General features: G+C 43.7%; 1 protein-coding gene across 1 annotated transcript in view; it reads left to right on the top strand.

Annotated features, from left to right (window-relative positions):
- Positions 1 to 18,281: 18,281 nt before the first annotated feature.
- Positions 18,282 to 24,714, top strand: part of LOC106611209 (rho GTPase-activating protein 5) — an 80,125-nt gene continuing 73,692 nt past the window's right edge. Inside the window, exons 1-2 of the mRNA XM_082955737.1 lie at positions 18,282 to 18,554; positions 20,240 to 24,144. Coding sequence (XP_082811863.1) covers positions 20,431 to 24,144 — 3,714 coding nt within the window. The 5' untranslated portion in view covers positions 18,282 to 18,554; positions 20,240 to 20,430. The remainder of the gene's footprint in view (positions 18,555 to 20,239; positions 24,145 to 24,714) is intronic.

The raw sequence follows: 24,714 nt of genomic DNA on the forward strand, positions 1-24,714 counted from the left end.
GTGACTGTCATCTACTGTGTCGGACAACTGGACAACTAGTAATCTACAGAAAATAGACCAGAACACTGCACTTCTCCTTATCCCCCACTGTTGCCGCAGAGTCTGCAGAAATCCATGGTATCTGATCCGGTTACATGTGTATATATTACATACTTACTCTATTGAATGATGTACAGTATATTGGGCTTTCATTGTTGTGACAGTGATAACATTATGTTCAGTTTCAATCTGTCTCTTCAAACCGGTGAGTATTCAATATATAGATTGTGTTCAGTCTGATGTTCAAATACAAGTTTAATTTAAGCCTTGAGACCACAATGTACAGTCCACAGTAAACTCATTGATTGTTATTTTTATCCTAATGTCACGGTTGTTGTCGGTGAATGAGGACCAAAACGCAGCAGGTACGTGAATGCTCATCTTGCTTTTTAATTATCTTTCAAAACGAACATACAAAATAACAAAAACACGAACGATCAACAAAAACAGTCTGGTAAGGCACAAGGCGAAACACAGAACAATCACCCACAAATCACACATACAAACACACCCTAATATATGGAACTCTCAATCAAAGGCAGATAGACAACACCTGCCTTCAACTGAGAGTCCCAACCCCAATCAACCAAACATAGAAACACACAACCTAGACTAACCATAGAATTACTAAACATAAACCAAAACCCGGAATTACTAAATTAAACACCCTTTACACAAACACACCACCCCGAACCACAGAAAACAAATACCCCCTGCCACGCCCTGACCAAACTACAAAACAATTAACCTTATATACTGGCCAGGACGTGACACCTAAAGCATAAGGTGAAAATAAAGGAATGCTTTGGTTGTATGTTGTTTTTTACTTGATGCCTGGTGAGTTGTGCTTTTATTTTTTAAATAATATTTACACAATCTTCCATCTTCATGAAATGCAACATGTTACTAAGTCAGAGATTAAAATAAACAACCTACTATGGCCCACTTGACTTGGAAGCCTAATAAGAGTTGCAGTTACTCTCTATAAACACCTGGTGGCACTGCATATCCAATCAAACATCCCACTTCCCCAACCACCAGTCATATCAGCCTGGTCTCATAGACTAGATGTAACATATTGAATGTAAATCTGGGACACTCAAATTAGTATGATATGTTACGTTTGGTATGCTTACATGAGACAGAAGGTTACTTAAGGCAATAACTAAAGTAGGGTGGCTGGTCAGGCGTATAACGTGAACATTTAGCAAACCTAAAGATTGCATGTTCGAATCTCATCATGGACGACTTCAGCATTTTAGCTAATTAGCAACTTTGCAACTACTTACTACTGTATAGCTACTTTGCAAGTAATTAGCATGTTAGCTACCCCTAGCCTAGTTAACCTTAGTCACTTAGATAACATTAGCGACAACAAATAGAAATTCATAACATATCTCGTTTTTCATATGTGAAACATTTTGTACAAATTGGTTTTCGGAACAACATATTGTACTAATTGCAATTCGTAACATATACGAATTTACAATTTTTTACATATACGAAATGGATTATGGACATCCACAAATTAATACATACCATACAAATCGTAACATATCAAACTAATTGGACTTTCTCTGATTTACATTTACTATGTTATGTCTACCCATGAGTCCAGGTTGGTGAAATGTATTTCCTCAGCCTGAGTGGGATGAGCACTCTGTGACATGCATCAACAGGACTACTTCCCGCATATTTCTGTCACTCCCTAGACTCATCTAACTACAGCAGCTGTTTCACTTTCAACCAACCCAACTGTCATGAAAGCCAAGCCAGACAGCTCAGTGTCTTATCAGGTCAATGAGCATTGAACATTTATTGCTGTTCCTGTGTAGCTGTGGTTATTCATTTGCATGCTGTTCTATATTTTAGGAACAGAATATGACTGCGTTTATATAGGCAGCCCAATTCTGATATTTGTTTCACTAATTGGTCTTTTGACCAATCAGATCAACTCTGAAAAAGCTCTGATGTGATAGGTATACTTAAGTATCAAAAGTTAAAGTATTAATAATTTCAAATGTCTTATACAGTATTAAGTAGTACTTTAAAGTATTCTTTGCTAAGTACTTTACACCACTGCTGAGGCCTGTCCTGTGTCTGGAGACACTGGCTGGGGTTGAGACTGGTTGTTCATAGGATGCACTTCTGCTTAGATGGTCCCCATTAAAGAGGAAGGCCCACTAGTGCAGCCATCTATTTGTGGTTCTGTTTAAAGAACTGAACAGTATTGTGGTCAATTTATTTCCATTCAAGTCCTGTTTTCAGTTCTGTACACTTATTTCACCTCAACTTGACCTTCATTTTTAGGGACATGGATCAACATGATATTGTCTTTAATCCCATACAATGCATTCGGAAAGTATTCAGATCCCTTGACTTTTTCAACATTTTGTTATGTTACACCCTTATTCTAAAATGTATTAAACAAATTAAAAAATGTGCCTAATTAAATAAAGGTAAAATAAAATAAAAGATTGGTGGAGTGCTGCAGAGATGGTTGTCCTTCTGAAAGGTTCTCCTATCTCCACAGAGGAACTCTGGAGCTGTTTCAGAGTGACCATCGGGTTCTTGGCTCTGACATGCACTGTCAACTATGGAACCTTATATAGACAGGTGTGTACCTTTCCAAATCATGTCCAATCAATTGAATTTTCCACAGGTGGACTCCAATCAAGTTGTAGAAACATCTCAAGGATGATCAATGTAAATAGGATGCACCCGAGCTCAATTTCGAGTCTCATAGCAAAGGGTGTGAATACTTATGTGAATGTGATATTTCAGTTATTATTTTTTATACATTTGCAAACATTTCTACAAACCTGTTTTTGCTTTGTCATTTTAGGATATTTTGTGTAGATTGATGAGTGAACATAAAAAAAAATATATTTTAGAATAAAATTAGCAAAATGTGGAAAAAATCAAGGAGTCAGAATACTTTCCGAACACACTGTCTATACTGTACAAACCAACGTCCATTGACTTTAGGTCAACTTTCGGTATAATGCTAGTTGATCCCCAAAATATCATTACAACAACCATATAATAAATAACAAAATCAGGCAGTATATAATTTGTTTGTGTCCATCAGAAAAGCACAAGTTCCTCTAAAAATAAAAATCTCCCTCCAGTAAGTCTAGATGTATTCCTGAAAGGGGAACAGTGTAAAGCGAAGACGGAGAAGTGAGACTTAGAGAAACATGAAAGGTGGCTGTAACAAATTAGGTGAAATGAAGGAGATACTGCAGGGCAGACTTGTTAGTTCAAGGCTACACAGTCACACTCCCAACACACTCACACCTGACAACACCAGCACTGAGGAGGAAAAAGCAAAAGGGTCCAAAATGATGACTCCTGTGTACAGTAATTATTGGTGTGCCATGGATCTTACAGACACCGGACAGGTTGGATGCTTTACAGATGAAAAGGACGTGTAGAGGATGGCCTCGTTTGCCAAGTTCTTCCTCCAGATTTCTTTCTCTGACAGATAGAGGGTGTGTATGTGTGTGTATTTGTGGGAGAGAGAGAGTGGGAGAAATCCATTCAGTGAGTATGTGATTCAGTACTGAGTGGCTCCTTAGTGACTGGCACTCTTCCCTATGGGCAGCTGCCAGCGGCTCTTGCCCAGACATGCAGTGCTTTTCTAGGCAGAGAGACGCAAGGTATTCCCATACAAACACAACAGCATAGTTAAACATAGGTCAGCTGACTTAAATTATCTCCCTCTCTAGGTGGGGGATTTCTCTCTGTCTCAGTGTGCACACTATTCCCTTTTTAGTGCACTATTTTTAACCAGGGCCTATACTGCAATAAACATACCATGATACAAAGACCGATAAAGTCACTGACCGTCAGATATCCGTACTTACGGAATGAACTATGGTACTTCCTGAAGAAAAATCTAGAATGAAATCTGGAAATCATGGAGAGGGGGGGGTGTCTGGTGTCAGTGACACCTGAGCCCCAAGAAAATATATTGATTGTGAATTTATGTTCGTAAAACAGATTCTCAATTGTAATTTTATAAAGTGTAAGTAAAATAAAATGAATATGTGTGTGTCTAAAGAGTTTGAAAATGTCATAACCTCATAACATGCTATGCACTCCATTAAAGTGCTAAAAAATGCAAGATGTAAAAATAAGTCTTCATGCTGTATATTTATTGCTGTAAATCATCCTAAGTGAAAACATAAATTCTACACGAGACATACATATTTTATTGATTAAGGTTATGTTAAGTTGTTTTATTTCTTTGAGCGCTATACTTTTAGAAAAATAGTTTACCCTATGGTTAGTTTTGAAAATCTCTGATTGAAAAGATGGTTTGTCTTTTCCGTTAAATAAACCCATGAATTCAGTTGGTTGTCATTCCAACAGTTCGCTCTGCTTCTGTCAGCAACTAAATGAACTATAACTCTCTATTGTTGTATAAGCCACATCCTGCATTACAAAATTGGAGAAGAATGGATTTTCAGAGACCAAAAAAAAAAAACAAAAAAAAAAAAAACATCTGCGATTTTTTTGCACTCTGTAGGCAGGGATACTTTCACTTTCTAAAATCAGTTACTAAACCTGCCGTTCAAAATACAGAGCCCTGCTATTGCTGTATGCCGTGACCTAGAAAAAAACTTGTCTTTGAACTTATTATCAGACAGATTCATATCATGAAAAAACAATCTCCAGTCCTCATCATCCCAATTAGATAAAGCTTAGGATTGTACGTAGCCACAGGGTAGGATGGAGTTGGTGTTCATGGTGGTGGTGGATGAAGTCTCTCACACTCCAGCTCTAGGCAATCTCCCCACTCCTTATCCCCCCCATCCCCCCCCTTTCCCCCCTATCCATGGCCCCATCTCCCTTGACCTTGGGGTCCCTGCCCTGCCTGGCAGGCCCTAGCGCTGATCCATTGCCATGCCAATGCAGCTACGGCAGGGCTCTGGGTAAACAGCAGCAGCTGGTTGCAATTGTGCTGTGTCACTGGGAGGGCATGTATTGGCTCAGAACAGGAGTGAAGGGGTGGGGGAGGTAGGGTGGAGGGAGGCGGAGGGGGACTGCAGCAGCACCCCCACACACTCTAGTCATCTGTCTTCCTGTTCGGCTCTCTGCATACTGCTGAGAGCTCTAGAACTTTGCAGACTCAACGCAGCTAACAGAGCTGAAAAACAACATGCAGACTCAACACACTGCTAGCAGAGCTGAAAAACGACATGCAGACTCAACACACTGATAACAGAGCTGAAAAACGACATGCAGACTCAACACACTGCTAACAGAGCTGGAAAATGACATGCAGACTCAACACACTGCTAACAGAGCTGAAAAACGACATGCAGACTCAACACACTGCTAACAGAGCTGAAAAACGACTTGCAGACTCAACACACTGCTAGCAGAACTGAAAAACGACATGCAGACTCAACACACTGCTAGCAGAGCTGGAAAACTACATGCAGACTCATCACACTGCTAACAGAGCTGAAAAATGACATGCAGATTCAAAACACTAGTAGCAGAGATGAAAAATGACATGCAGACTCAACACACTGCTAGCAGAGCTGAAAAACGACATGCATACTCAACACACTGCTAACAGAGCTGAAAAATGGCATGCAGACTCAACACACTGCTAACAGAGCTGAAAAATGACATGCAGACTCAACACACTGTTAACAGAGCTGAAAAACGACATGCAGACTCAACACACTGCTAACAGAGCTGAAAAACGACTTGCAGACTCAACACACTGCTAGCAGAGCTGAAAAACGACATGTAGAATCAACACACTGCTAACAGAGCTGAAAAACGACATGCAGACTCAACACACTGCTAGCAGAGCTGAAAAACGACATGCAGACTCAACACACTGCTAGCAGAGCTGAAAAACTCCTTGCTTTCAGAGCCTAGGATCGCTGTTCAGTGCACAACAGGGGAAACGATCCATGGAAATTGGATGATATCCTAGGCCTAGGACACAGCAGTGTCAGATACACATTGGAAATACAAATACTGCTTTCTTTGGTATCAGGATACACATTCTTTACTCTCCTTTGAGTCAGATTTGATTCAGTTGTTTCAATTTGGAGTTCTTTATTTCAGTGTCAAGCCTGGTTTTGAGCTTATTAGGGCTCACCTCTTCCCCTGCAGCTCCAGAGTAAACAAGGGACCAAAGAGCCCAGTGAGGCTCAGGCTAAGATGTAGAGGGACTCTCAAACACAACTGGCAGGAGACTGTAGATCTGAGGAGATAAAGAGGGAGATTTGAGGGTTGGGGAGGTGAATAATTCATGATTGTGGAGAAGGAGATATTAGATGAAGCAGGGGTACTGTGTAGAGACGGGACCATACAGTATTGCGATACTCATTAGTATTGTGGCAAGGAAACAAAACAGAAAGTGGTTGTAACTTTTTTAGGAAAACAGCCCTAGAGAGACAGACAGAAGAAAGCTGGGGTATTGGCCTGCAGCTGGGGTTTTGATGTCTGGGCGGGCATGCCCATAGAAATGTAATTCTTAGAATGGGGTCCCCCATTCCAGTCAATAGGTGGGTGCTGAGGAGGCATTCAAATTGATGTGGTCTGAGGGGCTAAGTCCATTATAGGAATGTTATGTCTATGGGCATGGCTGGGTGGTGTGTGAGACTTGGTCTGGGCGCATCAACGTCTTTACCTTGCTCTCTGTGTCTGCTGCTGAAGGACGTGTGTCTGAGGCATGGGCCAGTGGTGGGGATGGATGAAATGGAGGAGCTCACTAATGTTGCCTCGCCTCAGGGTTCAATTAAAAATAAAGCTTAGGTTGCTATAGTAATAGGTAGCAACTGCACCATCAGCTCTCAAGGATATCCGCTTCTGTACCAGGACTTGATCCAAGCAAAAAAATAAATCCAATATGCCTTTATTTTTCCAAAACGTAGAGGTGATTATACACTGTACATCGGTTTGAGGGGAATTTTATCTATGAGTGTTTGTTTGACAACCTTTCAAGCCTATAGAAAAAGAGATATAGCACACACTTGCCGTAAATGACATCATTATCTTCAGATTAATAACTTATCCACATAGTCACTGTAGTTTCAATAGCGATAGCAAGAAGGCAGTCAATATAGTATGAAGTGTTCTGCATTGTTTTAAGGCCTATTCTTGAGACAGATGGCTGGACCTTACGATTATTAAGACAGATATGATGGTGGTGGTTATTCTAGTGGCTCCTTGTATAAAGCCTACAGTATGTTATGTTTCAGCCAAAATACTAATGCACTATAAGTGCTGTACTGGATGTTACAAGAAATGCCCCCCATCTCTCCCAGGAAGCTATAGCCTTTTGAAACTTAAGTAGATAATAGTTATAGATCAGAAATAATGCCAAACATTGACCATTAGAAATCAGCATCACCACAACACAAAGCTACAGGGATTAATCAAGCTTTGTTTACACTGTGTGTAACGGTTGTCCAAAGGAGTAGACCAAGGTGCAGCGTGCTAAGTGTTCATCTTGATATTTATTTTTACTCAGAACACTTAAACAAAATAATAAACAATGGTAAACAACCGTCACGTCTTGCAGGCTTACCGAGCAGTACAAAAATAAGATCCCACAACTCAAGGAGGGAAAAAGGGCTGCCTAAGTATGGTTCCCAATCAGAGACAACGATAGGCAGCTGCCTCTGATTGGAAACCATACTTGGCCAAAACATAGAAATATAAACCATAGAATGCCCACCCCACACCCTGACCTAACAAAATAGAGAAATAAACCGTCTCTCTCAGGTCAGGGCGTGACACTGTGAGACTGTTTCCTCGGCTGAACACTGCTTTCTATTCACATGCTGTGGCCTTCCTGGCTAATGCACAGAAAAAAACGTTTTAGTCTTGTTTCCTTCCACCTGTTAGCTAAAAGGACATATAAATACATGGATGTGACAGGTGGCTTGATGGCTACAAGCAGCTACCTCCCTGTTTGCCATCTACACAAGCAGTGCAGACTGAGGTTAAATGGAGGCGACAGACCATTTCTCTCAGGTGATCAAGGGTCCAATTGATAGTGAAGTCTCACCGACGCCTTGACCTGCAGACAGAGAGCATGAAGACACCATTGTTGTGAATTGAACACAAACACTCACTAACACAGACAGACTTGAAGCTGGTAGTAGCTTCAACCCTTAGTGCCCCCCCCCCCCCCCTAAGCACAACTGAACATCGAAGGGTTGTTGTGAGTTGTTTTCATTGAGGCACTTGCATTTTCCTGACTAATTTGTCATCTGTTTCAAATGTATAAAAGCATACGTTTTATAATGCAGACTAAGACCTGTTACTGAAAATGACAGAACTATTTGGATGCTGTGAGTTTTCTCCTGTACAGGCTGTACTGTAGTGTCATTGATGTTTAATACACATGCATGGTGTTGTGCTGACAGGAATATATGCAGTATAGAATAACATCCCATCCCCATCCTAAGAATAATTAATTTTTTGGGGCATTTGCCCAAAAAATCTGTAAAAAGGACTAGGAAAACTAGAACACCCCCCTAGTCACGCTCTGACCTAAACACCATAGAGAACCGAGGGCTCTCTATGGTCAGGGCATGACAGTACCCCCCCCCCCCCCAAAGGTGCGGACTCCGGCGGCAAAACCTGAAACCAAATGGATTGGGGGGGTGACTAGTGTCGGTGGCGGCTCCGGTGCGAGTCCTAGCCCCCGCCCAGACCCCGGATCAGGCCATGGCGCCGGGCTGAACGCCGTGCCTGGACTGGGCATCGGTGCAGAGGAAGGTTCCCGCCACGGAGCAGGACTGGACACCGTGCCTGGACTGGCCACCGGCGCAGAGGAAGGCTCCTGCCCTGGAGCTGGAATGGATGCCGTGCCTCTCCGGACCGTTGACCGTCCCCGGAAGCTCCGGACCGTTGACCGTCGCTGAAGGCTCCGGACGGTGACCATAGCCAAAGGCTCCGGACCGTTGACCGTCGCCGGAGGTTCCGGACCGTTGACCGTCGCCAGAGGCTCCGGACCGTTGACCTTTGCCGGAGGTTCCGGACCGTTGACCGTCGCCGGAGGCTCCGGACCGTTGACCGTCGCCGGAGGCTCCGGACCGTTGACCGTCGCCCGAGGTTCCGCACCGTTGACCGTCCCCGGAGGCTCCGGACCGTTGACCGACGCCGGAGGTTCCAGACACAGGACGTACCGGACTGGGGAGGCGCACTGGAGGCCTGATGCGTGGGGCCGGCACAGGTTGCACCGGACTGGTGACACGCTCTTCAGGGCGAGTGCGGGGAGCTGGCACAGGACGTACCGGACTGGGGAGGCGTACTGGAGGCCAGATGCGTGGAGCAGGCCCAGGTTGCACCAGACTGCTAACCGGATCCTCTGCTGGATCTTACTTTGCTACCTGACAGTTTTTTACTTTTTCATTACCGTATATTTTTACTTTTTCCCTCACTCAACTTTTTTCATTCATATTTTTACTTTTTCCCTCACTCAACTTTTCTCATTCAACTTTTTCACCCCGGAGGTTTTATCTGGACATGGTTCGTCAGGACTTCAAACAGCCGAAGCTAAGTAACATTAACATGATGCCTTCTAATTGCAGTCGTTGTACTTATAATATACAGGAGAACGATCGCCTTACGGCAAGGATAGCTGTGCTGCAAGCCCAGCTTCAGGCGCAATCGTTAGGCATGGGTAATTTCAGTGTAGGAAAGGATGAAACAGCGTCTGTGCCACCAGTAAGTACAGATAGTAACGTTAGTATAAACCCCCTCGCACGGTCCCCGCAGCCGGACAACTTTCTCATGGCTTCTGGAGGGAAACGCTGTAGGAATGCTCAACCGGTATCGCTTATTCAGCCGACAGAAACTTTCAACCGGTTCTCCCCATTAAGCGAGTCGGAGTCGGAGGCCGAGACTTCTCTGGTCTCTACTCCTCCCGTTGTGGGGTCTGAGACGCCGACGGCTCCCACCATTAGCTCTGACAAATTGAAAACCCTAGTCATTGGCGACTCCATTACCCGCAGTATTAGACTTAAAACTAATCATCCAGCGATCATACACTGTTTACCAGGGGGCAGGGCTACCGACGTTAAGGCTAATCTAAAGACGGTGCTGGCTAAAGCTAAAACTGGCGAGTGTAGAGAATATAGAGATATTGTTATCCACGTCGGCACCAACGATGTTAGGATGAAACAGTCAGAGGTCACCAAGCGCAACATAGCTTCAGCGTGTAAATCAGCTAGAAAGATGTGTCGGCATCGATTAATTGTCTCTGGCCCCCTCCCAGTTAGGGGGAGTGATGAGCTCTACAGCAGAGTCTCACAACTCAATCGCTGGTTGAAAACTGTTTTCTGCCCCTCCCAAAAGATAGAATTTGTAGATAATTGGCCCTCTTTCTGGGACTCACCCACAAACAGGACCAAGCCTGGCCTGTTGAGGAGTGACGGACTCCATCCTAGCTGGAGGGGTCTAACTCCTCTAGCTCCACAATGAAATAGGGTGCAGGCCAGGCAGCAGGCTGTTAGCCAGCCTGCCAGCTTAGTGGAGTCTGCCACTAACACAGTCAGCGTAGTCAGCTCAGCTTTCCCCATTGAGACCGTGTCTGTGCCTCGATCTAGGTTGGGCAAAATTAAAAATGGCGGTGTTCGCTTTAGCAATCTCACTAGTATAAAGACCTCCTCCATTCCTGCCATTATTGAAAGAGATTGTGATACCTCAAATCTCAAAATTGGGTTACTTAATGTTAGATCCCTCACTTCCAAGGCAGTTATAGTCAATGAACTAATCACTGATAATAATCTTGATGTGATTGGCCTGACTGAAACATGGCTTAAGCCTGATGAATTTACTGTGTTAAATGAGGCCTCACCCCCGGTTACACTAGTGACCATACCCCCCGTGCATCCGGCAAAGGCGGAGGTGTTGCTAACATTTACGATAGCAAATTTCAATTTACAAAAAAAAAAACAATGACGTTTTCGTCTTTTGAGCTTCTAGTCATGAAATCTATGCAGCCTACTCACTCACTTTTTATAGCTACTGTTTACAGGCCTCCTGGGCCATATGCAGTGTTCCTCACTGAGTTCCCTGAATTCCTATCGGATCTTGTAGTCATAGCAGATAATATTCAAATTTTTGGTGACTTTAACATTCACATGGAAAAGTCCACAGACCCACTCCAAAAGGCTTTCGGAGCCATCATCGATTCAGTGGGTTTTGTCCAACATGTCTCTGGACCTACTCACTGCCACAGTCATACTCTGGACCTAGTTTTGTCCCATGGAATAAATGTTGTGGATCTTAATGTTTTTCCTCATAATCCCGGACTATCGGACCATCATTTTATTACGTTTGCAATTGCAACAAATAATCTGCTCAGACCCCAACCAAGGAGCATTAAAAGTCGTGCTATAAATTCTCAGACAACCCAAAGATTCCTTGATGCCTTTCCAGACTGCCTCTGCCTACCCAAGGACGTCAGAGGACAAAAATCAGTTAACCACCTAACCGAGGAACTCAATTTAACCTTGCGCAATACCCTAGATGCAGTTGCACCCCTAAAAACTAAAAACATCTGTCATAAGAAACTAGCTCCCTGGTATACAGAAAATACACGAGCTCTGAAGCAAGCATCCAGAAAATTTAAACGGAAATGGCGCCAGACCAAACTGGAAGTCTTCCGACTAGCTTGGAAAGACAGTACCGTGCAGTATCGAAGAGCCCTCACTGGTGCTCGATCATCCTATTTTTCCAACTTAATTGAGGAAAATAAGAACAATCCGAAATTTCTTTTTGATACTGTCGCAAAGCTAACTAAAAAGCAGCCTTCGCAAATGGAGGATGGCTTTCACTTCAGCAGTAATACATTTATGAACTTCTTTGAGGAAAAGATCATGATCAAGCCTTCCCTGTAGCTCAGTTGGTAGAGCATGGTGTTTGCAACGCCAGGGTTGTGGGTTTGATTCCCACGGGGGGCCAGCACAGAAAAAAAAATAAAAAATAAAAAAAAAAATGTATGAAATTGTATGAAATGTATGCATTCACTACTGTAAGTCGCTCTGGATAAGAGCGTCTGCTAAAAATGACTATAATGTAATCATTAGAAAGCAAATTACAGACTCCTCTTTAAATCTGGGTATTCCTCCATTGTCCTGAGTCTACACAACTCTGCCAGGACCCATGATCACGGGAGATACTAAAGTGTTTTAGTACTATATCTCTTGACACAATGATGAAAATAATCATGGCCTCCAAACCCTCAAGCTGCATACTGGACCCTATTCCAACTAAACTACTGAAAGAGCTGCTTCCTGTGCTTGGCCCTCCTATGTTGAACATAATAAACGGCTCTCTATCCACCGGATGTGTACCAAGCTCACTAAAAGTGGCAGTAATAAAGCCTCTCTTGAAAAAGCCGAATCTTGATCCAGAAATTATAAAAAACTAATCGGCCTATATCGAATCTTCCATTCCTCTCAACATTTTGAGAAAAAGCTGTTGCACAGCAACTCACTGCCTTCCTGAAGACAAACAATGTATACGAAACACTTCAGTCTGGTTTTAGACCCCATCATAGCACTGAGACTGCACTTGTGAAGGTGGTAAATGACCTTTTAATGATGTCAGACCGAGGCTCTGCATCTGTCCTCGTGCTCCTAGATCTTAGTGCCGCTTTTGATACCATCGATCACCACATTCTTTTGGAGAGATTGGAAACCCAAATTGGTCTACATGGACAAGTTCTGGCCTGGTTTAGATCTTATCTGTCGGAAAGATATCAGTTTGTCTCTGTGAATGGTTTGTCCTCTGACAAATCAATTGTAAATTTCGGTGTTCCTCAAGGTTCCGTTTTAGGACCACTATTGTTTTCACTATATATTTTACCTCTTGGGGATGTCATTCGAAAACATAATGTTAAATTTCACTGCTATGCGGACGACACACAGCTGTACATTTCAATGAAACATGGTGAAGCCCCAAAATTGCCCTCGCTAGAAGCCTGTGTTTCAGACATAAAGAAGTGGATGGCTGCAAACGTTCTACTTTTAAACTCGGACAAAACAGAGATGCTTGTTCTAGGTCCCAAGAAACAAAGAGATCTTCTGTTGAATCTGACAATTAATCTGGATGGTTGTACAGTCGTCTCAAATAAAACTGTGAAGGACCTCGGCGTTATTCTGGACCCTGATCTCTCTTTTGAAGAACATATCAAGACTGTTTCAAGGACAGCTTTTTTCCATCTACGTAACATTGCAAAAATCAGAAACTTTCTGTCCAAAAATGACGCAGAAAAATGAATCCATGCTTTTGTTACTTCTAGGCTGGACTACTGCAATGCTCTACTTTCCGGCTACCCGGATAAAGCACTAAATAAACTTCAGTAGTGCTAAATACGGCTGCTAGAATCCTGACTAGAACCAAAAAATTTGATCATATTACTCCAGTGCTAGCCTCCCTACACTGGCTTCCTGTTAAGGCAAGGGCTGATTTCAAGGTTTTACTGCTAACCTACAAAGCATTACATGGGCTTGCTCCTACCTATCTTTCCAATTTGGTCCTGCCGTACATACCTACACGTACGCTACGGTCACAAGACGCAGGCCTCCTAATTGTCCCTAGAATTTCTAAGCAAACGGCTGGAGGTAGGGCTTTCTCCTATAGAGCTCCATTTTTATGGAATAGTCTGCCTACCCATGTGAGAGACGCAGACTCAGTCTCAACCTTTAAGTCTTTACTGAAGACTTATCTCTTCAGTAGGTCCTATGATTAAGTATAGTCTGGCCCAGGAGTGTGAAGGTGAACGGAAAGGCTGGAGCAATGAACCGCCCTTGCTGTCTCTGCCTTGCCGGTTCCCCTCTTTCCACTGGGATTCTCTGCCTCTAACCCTTTTACAGTGGCTGAGTCACTGGCTTACTGGTGTTCTTCCATGCCGTCCATGGGAGGGGTGCGTCACTTGAGTGGGTTGAGTCACTGACGTGGTCTTCCTGTCTGGGTTGGCGCCCCCCCCTTGGGTTGTGCCATGGCGGAGATCGTTGTGGGCTATACTCGGCCTTGTCTTAGGACGGTAAGTTGGTGGTTGGAGACATCCCTCTAGTGGTGTGGGGGCTGTGCTTTGGCAAAGTGGGTGGGGTTATATCCTGCCTGTTTGGCCCTGTCCGGGGGTATCATCGGATGGGGCCACAGTGTCTTCTGATCCCTCCTGTCTCAGCCTCCAGTATTTATGCTGCAGTAGTTTATGTGTCGGGGGGCTAGTGTCAGTCTGTTACATCTGGAGTATTTCTCTTGTCTTATCCGGTGTCCTGTGTGAATTTAAATATGCTCTCTCTAATTCTCTCTTTCTGTCTTTCTCTCGGAGGACCTGAGCCCTAGGACCATGCCTCAGGACTACCTGGTATGATGACTCCTTGCTGTCCCCAGTCCACCTGGCCGTGCTGCTGCTCCAGTTTCAACTGTTCTGCCTGCGGCTATGGAACCCTGACCTGTTCACCGGACGTGCTTGTTGCACCCTCGACAACTACTATGATTATTATTATTTGACCATGCTGGTCATTTCTGAACATTTTAACATTTTAACATCTTGACCATGTTCTGTTATAATATCCACCCTGCACAGCCAGAAGAGGACTAGGTTTTTGGCCTAGGTTTTTGGCCTTTCTAGGGAGTTTTTCCTAGGGAGTTTTTCCTAGGGAGTTTTTCCTAGCCACCGTGCTTCTTTCACATGCTTTGCTTGCTGTTTGGGGTTTTAGGCTGGGTTTCTGTACAGCACTTTGAGATATCAGCTGATGTACGAAGGGCTATATAAAAATAAATTTGATTGATTGATTGATTTGAATGTTGAGCAGAACACACTTGCACAACATCTCTCTCATCTCTCTCTCTGCCAACGTCTCCATCGCCTCCCTGATGGTCTCTGGCTCTTCAGGGCGAGTGCAGGGAGCAGGCACAGGACGTACCGGGCTGGAGAGGCGCACTGGAGATCTGATGTGTGGAGCTGGCACAGGTTTCACAGGACTGATGACATGCTCCTCCAAACGCCTGCATTGCCGCGTACTCCTAGCTAACTCCATTCTCCAGTATCCTTCCTCACACTGTTCCATCGACTCCCAGGCGGACTCTGGCACTGTCCTTGGGTCGACCGACCACTTCTCTATCGCCTCCCTGACGGTCTCTGGCTCTTCCCTCTGCTCAGCCGCCAGCTCCATGTCCCCCCCCCCAAAAAAATCTTGGGGTTTCTGTGGCCGCGGTCCCCGGCGTCGTCGCTGTCTTCCTGTGTCCTCTGCGACTCCCGCCAAGGAAGGGTCTCGTGTCCTCCCATGATCTCCTCCCAGGTCCAACTTACTTTTCCCATCGTTGCACGCTGCTTGGTCCTTGTTTGGTGAGATATTCTGTCATGGTCTTGGAAATGAGTGGACCAAGGCACAGCGTGAATTGAGTTCCACATCTTTTTAATAACAAAGTGAAACTACAAAACAACAAAACTTACAAAGAACGTGACGTCGTAGTGCCCAAAACACACTAACACAAACAATATCCCACAACCCATGTGGGAACAATGGAGAACTTAAGTATGATCCCCAATTAGAGACAACGATAATCAGCTGCCTTTAATTGGGAACCATACCAAGCTCACCAACATAGAACTAGGAAAACTAGAACACCCCCCTAGTCACACTCTGACCTAAACCCCATAGAGAACCGAGGGCTCTCTATGGTAAGGGCGTGACAACCCTGTTGCGCATGGAAAACCCAACTAGTTTTTGCTCAAAGAGGAATTAATTCTTATGGTTCCTTATGATAACACCACTCCGCATCATTGACATGAAGAGGGCCAAAAGCAGAATGAACGGTTATTTAAAGGGTATAGGACTTCATACATTTATAACCCATACATAACACATTCATAAGCAGTACATGAGTGTTTCATAACAACTACAAGACAACGAAAATGTCAACTTACTTATACAGTGCCTTCAGAAAATATTCATACTCCTTGATTTATTCCACATTTTGTTGTGTTACAGCCTGAATTCAAAATGGATTAAATATATATTTTTCTCTCAAACATCTACACACAATACCCTACAATGTTAAAGTTAAAATATGTTTTTAGAATCTTTTGCCAATCTATTGAAACTGAAATACAGAAATATCCCATTTAAATAAGTATTCACACCCCTGAGTCAGGTTGGCAGGTAGACTCAAACTATACTGATCGTGCAGGGTAGCTAAAAGAGAAGGCAATTACCTTGTTGTTCTGAGGACAAGGAGGGTGTAAGGACCAATAGTTGAGACTCTCAACCAACACTTACATCAGATGAGAACACACTACTGTCTGTTGCTAGGAATCATCACATCTATTTACAGGTTGTTGTTGTTCCATCACGAGCTTTGCACTTGCATGGCATGGCAACCTCACACATAGTCTTCTCTTGGAACTGATTTGAATTAAACCATTGGCTAATAAATACGTTGCTTCCTCTTTTTACTACATCACTTGTGACAACAATGACACTGATGACACTGTGTGAAAGTTATATTGATTGACCTTTGACATGTAAGCTGCAAAGCACTGAGAGAGAAAAAAAATTGAGAGAGAGAGAAAAAGATAGAGAGAGAGAGAGAAAGAGAGAGAGATAGAAAGAGTGAGAGAGAGAGGCAGTGAGCCTTTTGGCTCTGAGTCTGTTAAGTTTGTAACTAACTAGTTAAATAAAGGTTCAACTAAGGCTCTGATTCCAATGCCTTGTTCCTGTTCATATTGACAGATGGCAAAGTGCCAACCCAGAAGACTGGGATCCTGTGTGAAACAACTCCCACTTTCTCTCCACCATTCAGCTTTGGTTGGGAGAGAATGCCCACTCTCACTATAATATTTACACTCTGTTTCAGTGTGCCATCATCACAACAACAGTGCATAGAACTATTATAAACACGATTTTAGTTTGAAGGATAACATGAAAATATGAACACTTAACCGACACAAACAATTGGACAAAGCTCCCTCAGCCTTCCTGCTCGTCCCTGGTGTTTTGTGTCGCAACAATTGCAGTGGGACAGCTGAGCCCAAAACAGACCCAGACAATGGAGCTTGGACTCTCAGCTTCACTGCTAAAGGCTATTGCATTATGATGACTGACAATAAAACAGCACAGCGATGTCTGGATTTCCAACTCAATATAGAAAAGGCTTGTATAAAAGGGTTGATAACTTTGTGTCTGTCAGTTGTGAGGGACACACTTTCTTTGATACAACAATCAATCCACTCATAAACTTACTTCCTATCACATTTTTGCATAAGATGCTTGATGCAGATATTTTACATGCACATTACAACATGTAAGTTGAACATCATCATGTACCATCATTGCATATGTATAGTTTATCTACTAGGGCTCTGTCAATCCTAATGGATAAAACCAAATCAGATTGAAATGAATTATACCTCCTGGATAGAACCAAATCAGGTTGAAATGAATTCTACCTCCTGGATAGAACCAAATCAGGTTGAAATGTATTCTACAATGAATTTCAACAGAAGACACTAATGTGTATAGAACAGTGTAAAAAATGTGTAGAAATGTAGGCTATGGTTGAGTGAGAGACAAGCTGTAGGGATTCCCCCTTCCCTCTAAATCAAGATAAAAGCAAGAGATTAACAAACAAGGTTTTGCAAATCTGCCTAGAATCCACTAGCGGAGCATTGAAAGTAAAGGCCTTAGGGTGAGCAGCATATTGTGTAGTATTAAAAACCTGCCGTTGCATTTCTCCAGAGAACTGTACACTATATTTATTAACAAAAACTAGGTTTGTCTGTCATATAAAACCCTCATGAAATATTATTGTAATTCACATGAATGTTACTGAAATTCTTCAGATGGCTTCTTTCAGATGTGCATTTCCCTGTAATAAACTTGTTATAACCATGTAATAACTTGGTTTGGCTCCACACTACAACGTAACAACAAAGATGTGTCAGTAGCCTACTGTATTTGCAAAACTAGATAGTCCAAGCTTATGCACTATTGAACAATGTAGGTTATTACATTCTCTACGTAAATGTTTATTCTGGTTGACAATGTGCCATCTCTTGGACATGATCCCTAATCACTGGTCTCTAATCACAATCACAAAAATAAGCCACCAAATATTCAGGCGTTAGCTAATACTATTTCCAGACATGATTAATTCACACAATTACATAGCAACCATGCGCGAGCATCGCGCCCCTGCTTTGAGCCCTAATGGAAAAGTTACTGGAGAGAGAGAGAGAGAGAGAGAGTGGGTGAGAGCAGGATGTATCAGTCGCCATTACTGACTGGGATAAGAGAGAGAGGAGGGAGCAGGTCTCCGATTACACGCATACCACCAATTAAACAAAATATATAAAAACAAACACATTTGGAATAGAAAGAGGATAAACGGAACGTTCCCCGTGAATTGCAGTGCGCGAGCCGTTGATAAATAGAATTTGCTGGAGTAAAATAATACACTTGGAATGCTACCTTTTTTCGTGGTCTCGGAGCTGGGAGCGACCATGTTAGGTAGGGGAATGTATTTGGAATGGACTGAATCGAATTTCTTCATTAGCTACATCCTGGATAAAATTGTCTGTGTCAAATAAATTCAATTTTTTTCAGTTAAGGATCAAGGGAGGTAACGAAATATTCCGGCAAGGTCATTCGTTTGTATTTTGCGCTGAGTGAAATGTATTATTGTTCGACCAGCTACCACTATTTCGCTAACTAACTAGGCAGTGTTAGCTACAGCTAGCTAGTGGGCTAAGCTCAGCCTGAGACTACTCTGGAAGCAAGCGATTTTAGCTTAGGCCCTTGAGTTGGCTATACAAGTCATTCTTCCAACCAAATGCCATTGATGATGGGGTTATCATTGTCATAGTTCTGATACAATGGCATAGCCAGACGTAACCTTTTATTGCATGGGTTATTATAATTGTAACCATATGCAGATAAAGCAAACCACGTTTGCTAGCAACCTAATTGGAAGTGTGACAGTTTCACTTGCTGGACGTTTCTTGCTTGATAGTTCGCACGCAGTTAATGTTAGCTAGCTAGGACAGGTACATTAGCTAGCTAACTAATGAACCTCAGATTGTTGCAAGATGATAATTGTTTCTGACAAGTTGTCCAGAGCAGCGTCGTGCTTTTGAATAACCTCTACATCTCGTGGTAGAGGATTGCTTTTTAGTTTTCATGGTATGCCTCCCTGGCAATGACATTGTTGGTTGAATACCATTATCATTAATCAATGACCGGGGTTTAGACGGGCGCACCGTTCAGAACGTAGCAGACCGGAAAGAAACGTAAGAACAGCCAGGTACTACAGTGGTTTGCTAGTGATAGGCTACCTTCTCACCTGGGCAGTACTAGTCACACATCTCGATAATAACAAAAAATGCAGTAGATATGCAATAGCTAAATTCCAGTTTAATCCAAAAATGTGGGACCGGTGTAACTACAGTATTATAAATCGGACGTCAAAACTGGACTGTTTGCTTTTTAAGATGTCATTATGATGGGGTGTGTTGCATGATTCTTAGCTGACGAACATGCGAAGTGCAACATATAATAGCCAGTATTGTTGTCAAAAGGTTCAATAATGGCAGGTGCAATAGTTCTCTGGTAACATCTGCAACAATAGTATTGCTGGAGTAAACTGAAATGTAATCTATATTGAATGATGATGAATAGTAGGTTTCTGGGATTTGATAAATAAGTAAATTATGATCTTGTCTCATTACGCTTTTTTTCATTATTTCTAGGTCACTGCCTCCAAGTCTGAAGTTGCATAACATTTTTTATCTTCTGCATAAATTGGATAAAAGGGAGTTTTTTTAATGGAATGGCCAATATCTGGGGGGAAATTACTCATGAAAAGAGTAACTGACACTGAACAAGGAACTTATTTGTTACACTCCTACAGATAGTACAGGATTTATCAACATTTTTATTTGCAGGTTATCGCATTTTATTTAGCAGGTTAACCTCTGTTGTAGGTTATTGCCTCATATGATTGACAGTCTCTAGAGCGGAAATAGCCTACTGTAACTGTTCAGATTTTATCATTAGTCCTGTGGACTGTTTGCAAAAGTTGTTCACTATAAAGGGAATAGGGTGTCATTTGGTACGCAGACCATATTAGGCCTATATGATCTGTTTTTTGTGTTCCTATGTGTGTGTAGTTCAATTATGCACTCTTTCTTTTTCAGGGAGGTCATAATAATGGAGAACCAGTTGCCCTATCCCAGCTCGAGGATCTAGGAGGATAGAGGGATTCACCACTAAAGGGAGAAAGCCATGAATGTGCACCACCACCCTATCTAACCAATTGGAGTGGAATGATAGCTGTGCTGGTAGAAACCTTTCTTGAAATTGACAAAGCAATGACAGGGGGAATATAATGGCCAAGAACAAGGAGGCACGCCCCCCAACATATGCTGTCAGTGTTGTCGGCCTCTCAGGGACAGAGAAGGAGAAGGGCAATTGTGGCGTGGGCAAGTCCTGCCTATGCAACAGATATGTGTGTTCCAACGCTGACGGTTACTACACTGAGCACACGTCTGTGTTGAGCACAATTGACTTTGGAGGTCGCGTGGTGAACAATGATCACTTCCTCTACTGGGGTGAAGTGCCACACCGAAGCGATGACGGGCTCGAGTGTAAAATTCAAATCATTGAACAAACAGAGTTCATTGATGATCAGACTTTCTTGCCACATCGCAGCACAAACCTGCAGCCCTATACTAAAAGGGCTGCAGCCTCCAAGCTACAGTCTGCTGAGAAGCTGATGTACATTTGCACTGACCAGCTTGGCCTGGAGCAGGATTTTGATCAGAAGCAGATGGCTGATGGGAAACTGAACATTGATGGTTTTTTATTGTGCATAGACGTGAGCAAAGGCTGCAATAGGAAATTTGAGGATCAGATGAAATTTGTCAACAGCCTTTATTCTCAAATGGTCAAATCGAAAAAGCCCATCGTCATTGCTGCAACTAAATGTGACGAGTGCATGGAGCAGTATCTAAGGGATCTTCAGGTGTTCGCTGCAAGCAAAAAGAACCTCCTGGTGGTAGAAACGTCAGCTCGATCTAGAATCAATGTAGACTTGTGTTTTAACGCGTTGACCCAGCAGATGGACAAACCACGAGGCAAACCCAAAATCATTCCTTATTTGGAGGCCTATAAAGTTCAGAGACAGTTAGTAGCCACAGTGTCCGACAAGTTTGAAAAGAGGATTGTACAAACCGTCAGAGATTATCACACAAGTTGGAAAACAGTGAGTAACATGTTGAAAAACCACCCCGACTATGAGGAATACATCAACTTGGAAGGCACCCGAAAAGCTAGAAACACCCTCAACAAGCACATTGAACAGCTGAAGCAGGAACATATCAGGAAAAGGAGGGAAGAATACTTCTCGAGCCTGCCAAAAATTCTCAATAACTTGCTCAACAACTTGGAAGAACTCGAGAACCTGAGCTGGTCGGAGGCTCAAAGTATCTTGAAGAGTAGGGCTGAGTTTCATTTCTGGTTTGTGGTGCTGGAGCACACTCCGTGGGATGAGACGGACCAAATTGACAAAGTCAACGACAGAAGAGTGCCCTTTGATCTCCTCAAAACGTTGGAAGGGGAGAAGATTTTTCAGAACCATGTCCAGCATCTGTTCTCAGAGAAAATGCGGTTAGAAATGAAGAATAGATTCAAGAAGACATTAGATAGAGTCCATTTCATCAACCCTGGACAACCCTGGGAAGAGGTCATGTGTTTTGTCATGGAGGACGAGGCCTACAAGTATATCAGTGAATCTGATCACAGGGATGTTTATAGCCAGCATCAGCAGGAAATAGTTGAAAGGGCCAAAGAGGAATTTCAGGAAATGCTTTTTGAACATGCAGAGCTGTTTTATGACCTTGATTTAAACGCCACCCCAAGCTGTGACAAAATGAGCGAGATCCACACTGTGCTTAACGAGGAGCCCAGATACAGAGCCCTGCAGAAACTGGCCCCGGACAGGGAGTCACTTCTTCTCAAGCACATCGGGTTCGTCTACCACCCCACGAAGGAGACGTGTCTGAGCGGACAGAGCTGCGTTGACATGAATGTCGAGCAGGTACTGGCTAACAGGCTAGTTCAGCTGGACCACAGTCGCTCTAATCTCTACTATAACAGTGCCAACATTGATAAAGTCAATTTGTGTCTCTTGGGAAGGGAGGGTCTCGCACAAGAACTTGCAAATGAAATCCGAGCCCAGTCCACAGACGACGAGTACACCCTGGATGGGAAAATCTATGAACTGGAGCTTCTGCCTGTTGATGTCAACTCAACGTTGCTCTTTAGCCATATGTGGGCGTCGACCTTCAAACCTCACGGAATCTTCTGTGTTTTCAGCTCCATAGAGTCGCTAAATTGTATTGGCGACTGCGTAGGGCGAATCAGGGCAGAGATTGCACAGAACAGGAGGGAGAGATACGCTCCGCCATTGCCATTCATTCTAATTCTAGCAAATCAGAGAGACAACGTTTGCAAAAATATGCCTATCTTAAGGCATCAGGGCCAACAGCTTGCAAATAAGCTACAGTGCACCTTTGTAGATATACCTTCTGCTACCTTTCCACGGAAGTTTAACGAGTTCCAAATTAAACAGGCTCTCAGAGGAGTATTAGAAGGACTAAAGCACAACTTTGATGTGATGAGCCCTCTGCCGTCCATAAAAGACATGTCAGAGACCGACTTGAGGATTGTTATGTGTGCTGTGTGTGGGGATCCATTTAGCGTAGACCTCATCCTCTCACCTTTCCTGGATTCACATTCCTGCAGCGCTGGGCAACCTGGCCAAAGTAACACTCTGATCCTCAACAAAATCATCGGCGACAGTCGCAGAAGAATACAGGTCACTGTCCTCTCCTACCACTCCTCCATCGGAATCAGGAAGGACGAGCTCGTCCATGGATACATCCTGGTCTACTCAGCAAAACGCAAGTCCTCCATGGCGATGCTCAGAGCTTTCCTGGCAGAGGTCCAAGATGTCATCCCTGTTCAAATGGTGGCCGTCACAGACAGTCAAGCAGACTTCTTTGAGAATGACCCAATCAAAGACCTCATGACTGAAGGGGAGCACATCGCTACAGAGATAACCGCCAAATTCACAGCTCTCTACTCTCTGTCTCAGTACCATCGTCAGACAGAAGTCTTCACGCCGTTCTTCAACGAGGTGCTAGAGAAGAAGAGCAGCATCGAGAGCGCCTTCATGTTTGACAGCTCTCGAGACTGCACGGGTGCGAGTGAAGATGTCTTCCCCCAGTCTCCCCACAGCCATTCCCCTGCTTACAGTTACTACCCTGACTCAGAGGACGACACCGAGGCTCCTCCGCCCTACAGCCCCATCGGGGACGACGTGCAGCTTCTTCCAACGCTTAGCGAACGTGGAAAGTGCAGGATCGATCTGGAGGGGAACGAGTACCCTGTCCATAGCACACCTATCGGTGACCAAGAGCGCAACCACAGAGTGCCTCCCCCGGTTAGACCCAAGCCTATACTATCCAAGCCCAATGTCAAGAAGTTGGACCCCAATCTCCTGAAGACCATCGAGGCTGGAATGAGGAGCAACAGACGACAACGCAGCCCCATGGCCCAAGGTGAAGACGTCGAGGCGTCCGACAATTACGCAGACCCCGTAGACACTCTCCTGAAATCAAAGGGCTTTACCGACAACATCTACGCTGTCCCGGAGGACACCCACAGCAGGACCCTCAAAATGCGCAACTCGTTTGAGGGGCTTCACGTCTTACACGGGGACGAGGAGAACGGCTTCGACCACAAGGCGCAGGCCAGCAGGAGGCCCTCCAAGTATAAGCACCGCTCCAAAATACTCTTCAGCAAAACCAAGATGTACCACAGACGTGTCCACTCCGACGTCAGCGATGATGAGTCTGGGCCGGCCATGCAGAAGAAGAAGAAGGGCAGGGCCCATCGGGGCAGTGAGGAAGACCCCCTGCTGTCCCCTGCGGACCCCTGGAAGGGAGGGATAGACAACCCTGCCATCACCTCCGATCCAGAGCAGGATGACATGAAGAAGAAAAAGAAGAAAACGCCAAAGACAAAGGAACCTAAAAAGGTAGGCATTCTGATTCATGATTACTATAACACAGATTCAGAATGGTCTGCTCTCATGATTACTATAACACAGATTCAGAATGGTCTGCTCTCATGATTACTATAACACAGATTCAGAATGGTCTGCTCTCATGATTACTATAACACAGATTCAGAATGGTCTGCTCTCATGATTACTATAACACAGATTCAGAATGGTCTGCTCTCATGATTACTATAACACAGATTCAGAATGGTCTGCTCTCATGATTACTATAACACAGATTCAGAATGGTCTGCTCTCATGATTACTATAACACAGATTCAGAATGGTCTGCTCTCATGATTACTATAACACAGATTCAGAATGGTCTGCTCTCATGATTACTATAACACAGATTCAGAATGGTCTGCTCTCATGATTACTATAACACAGATTCAGAATGGTCTGCTCTCATGATTACTATAACACAGATTCAGAATGGTCTGCTCTCATGATTACTATAACACAGATTCAGAATGGTCTGCTCTCATGATTACTATAACACAGATTCAGAATGGTCTGCTCTCATGATTACTATAACACAGATTC

This window comes from Salmo salar, chromosome 09 (assembly GCF_965601325.2).
Source record: "Salmo salar chromosome 09, fSalSal1, whole genome shotgun sequence".
NCBI classification, from domain to species: domain Eukaryota; kingdom Metazoa; phylum Chordata; class Actinopteri; order Salmoniformes; family Salmonidae; genus Salmo; species Salmo salar.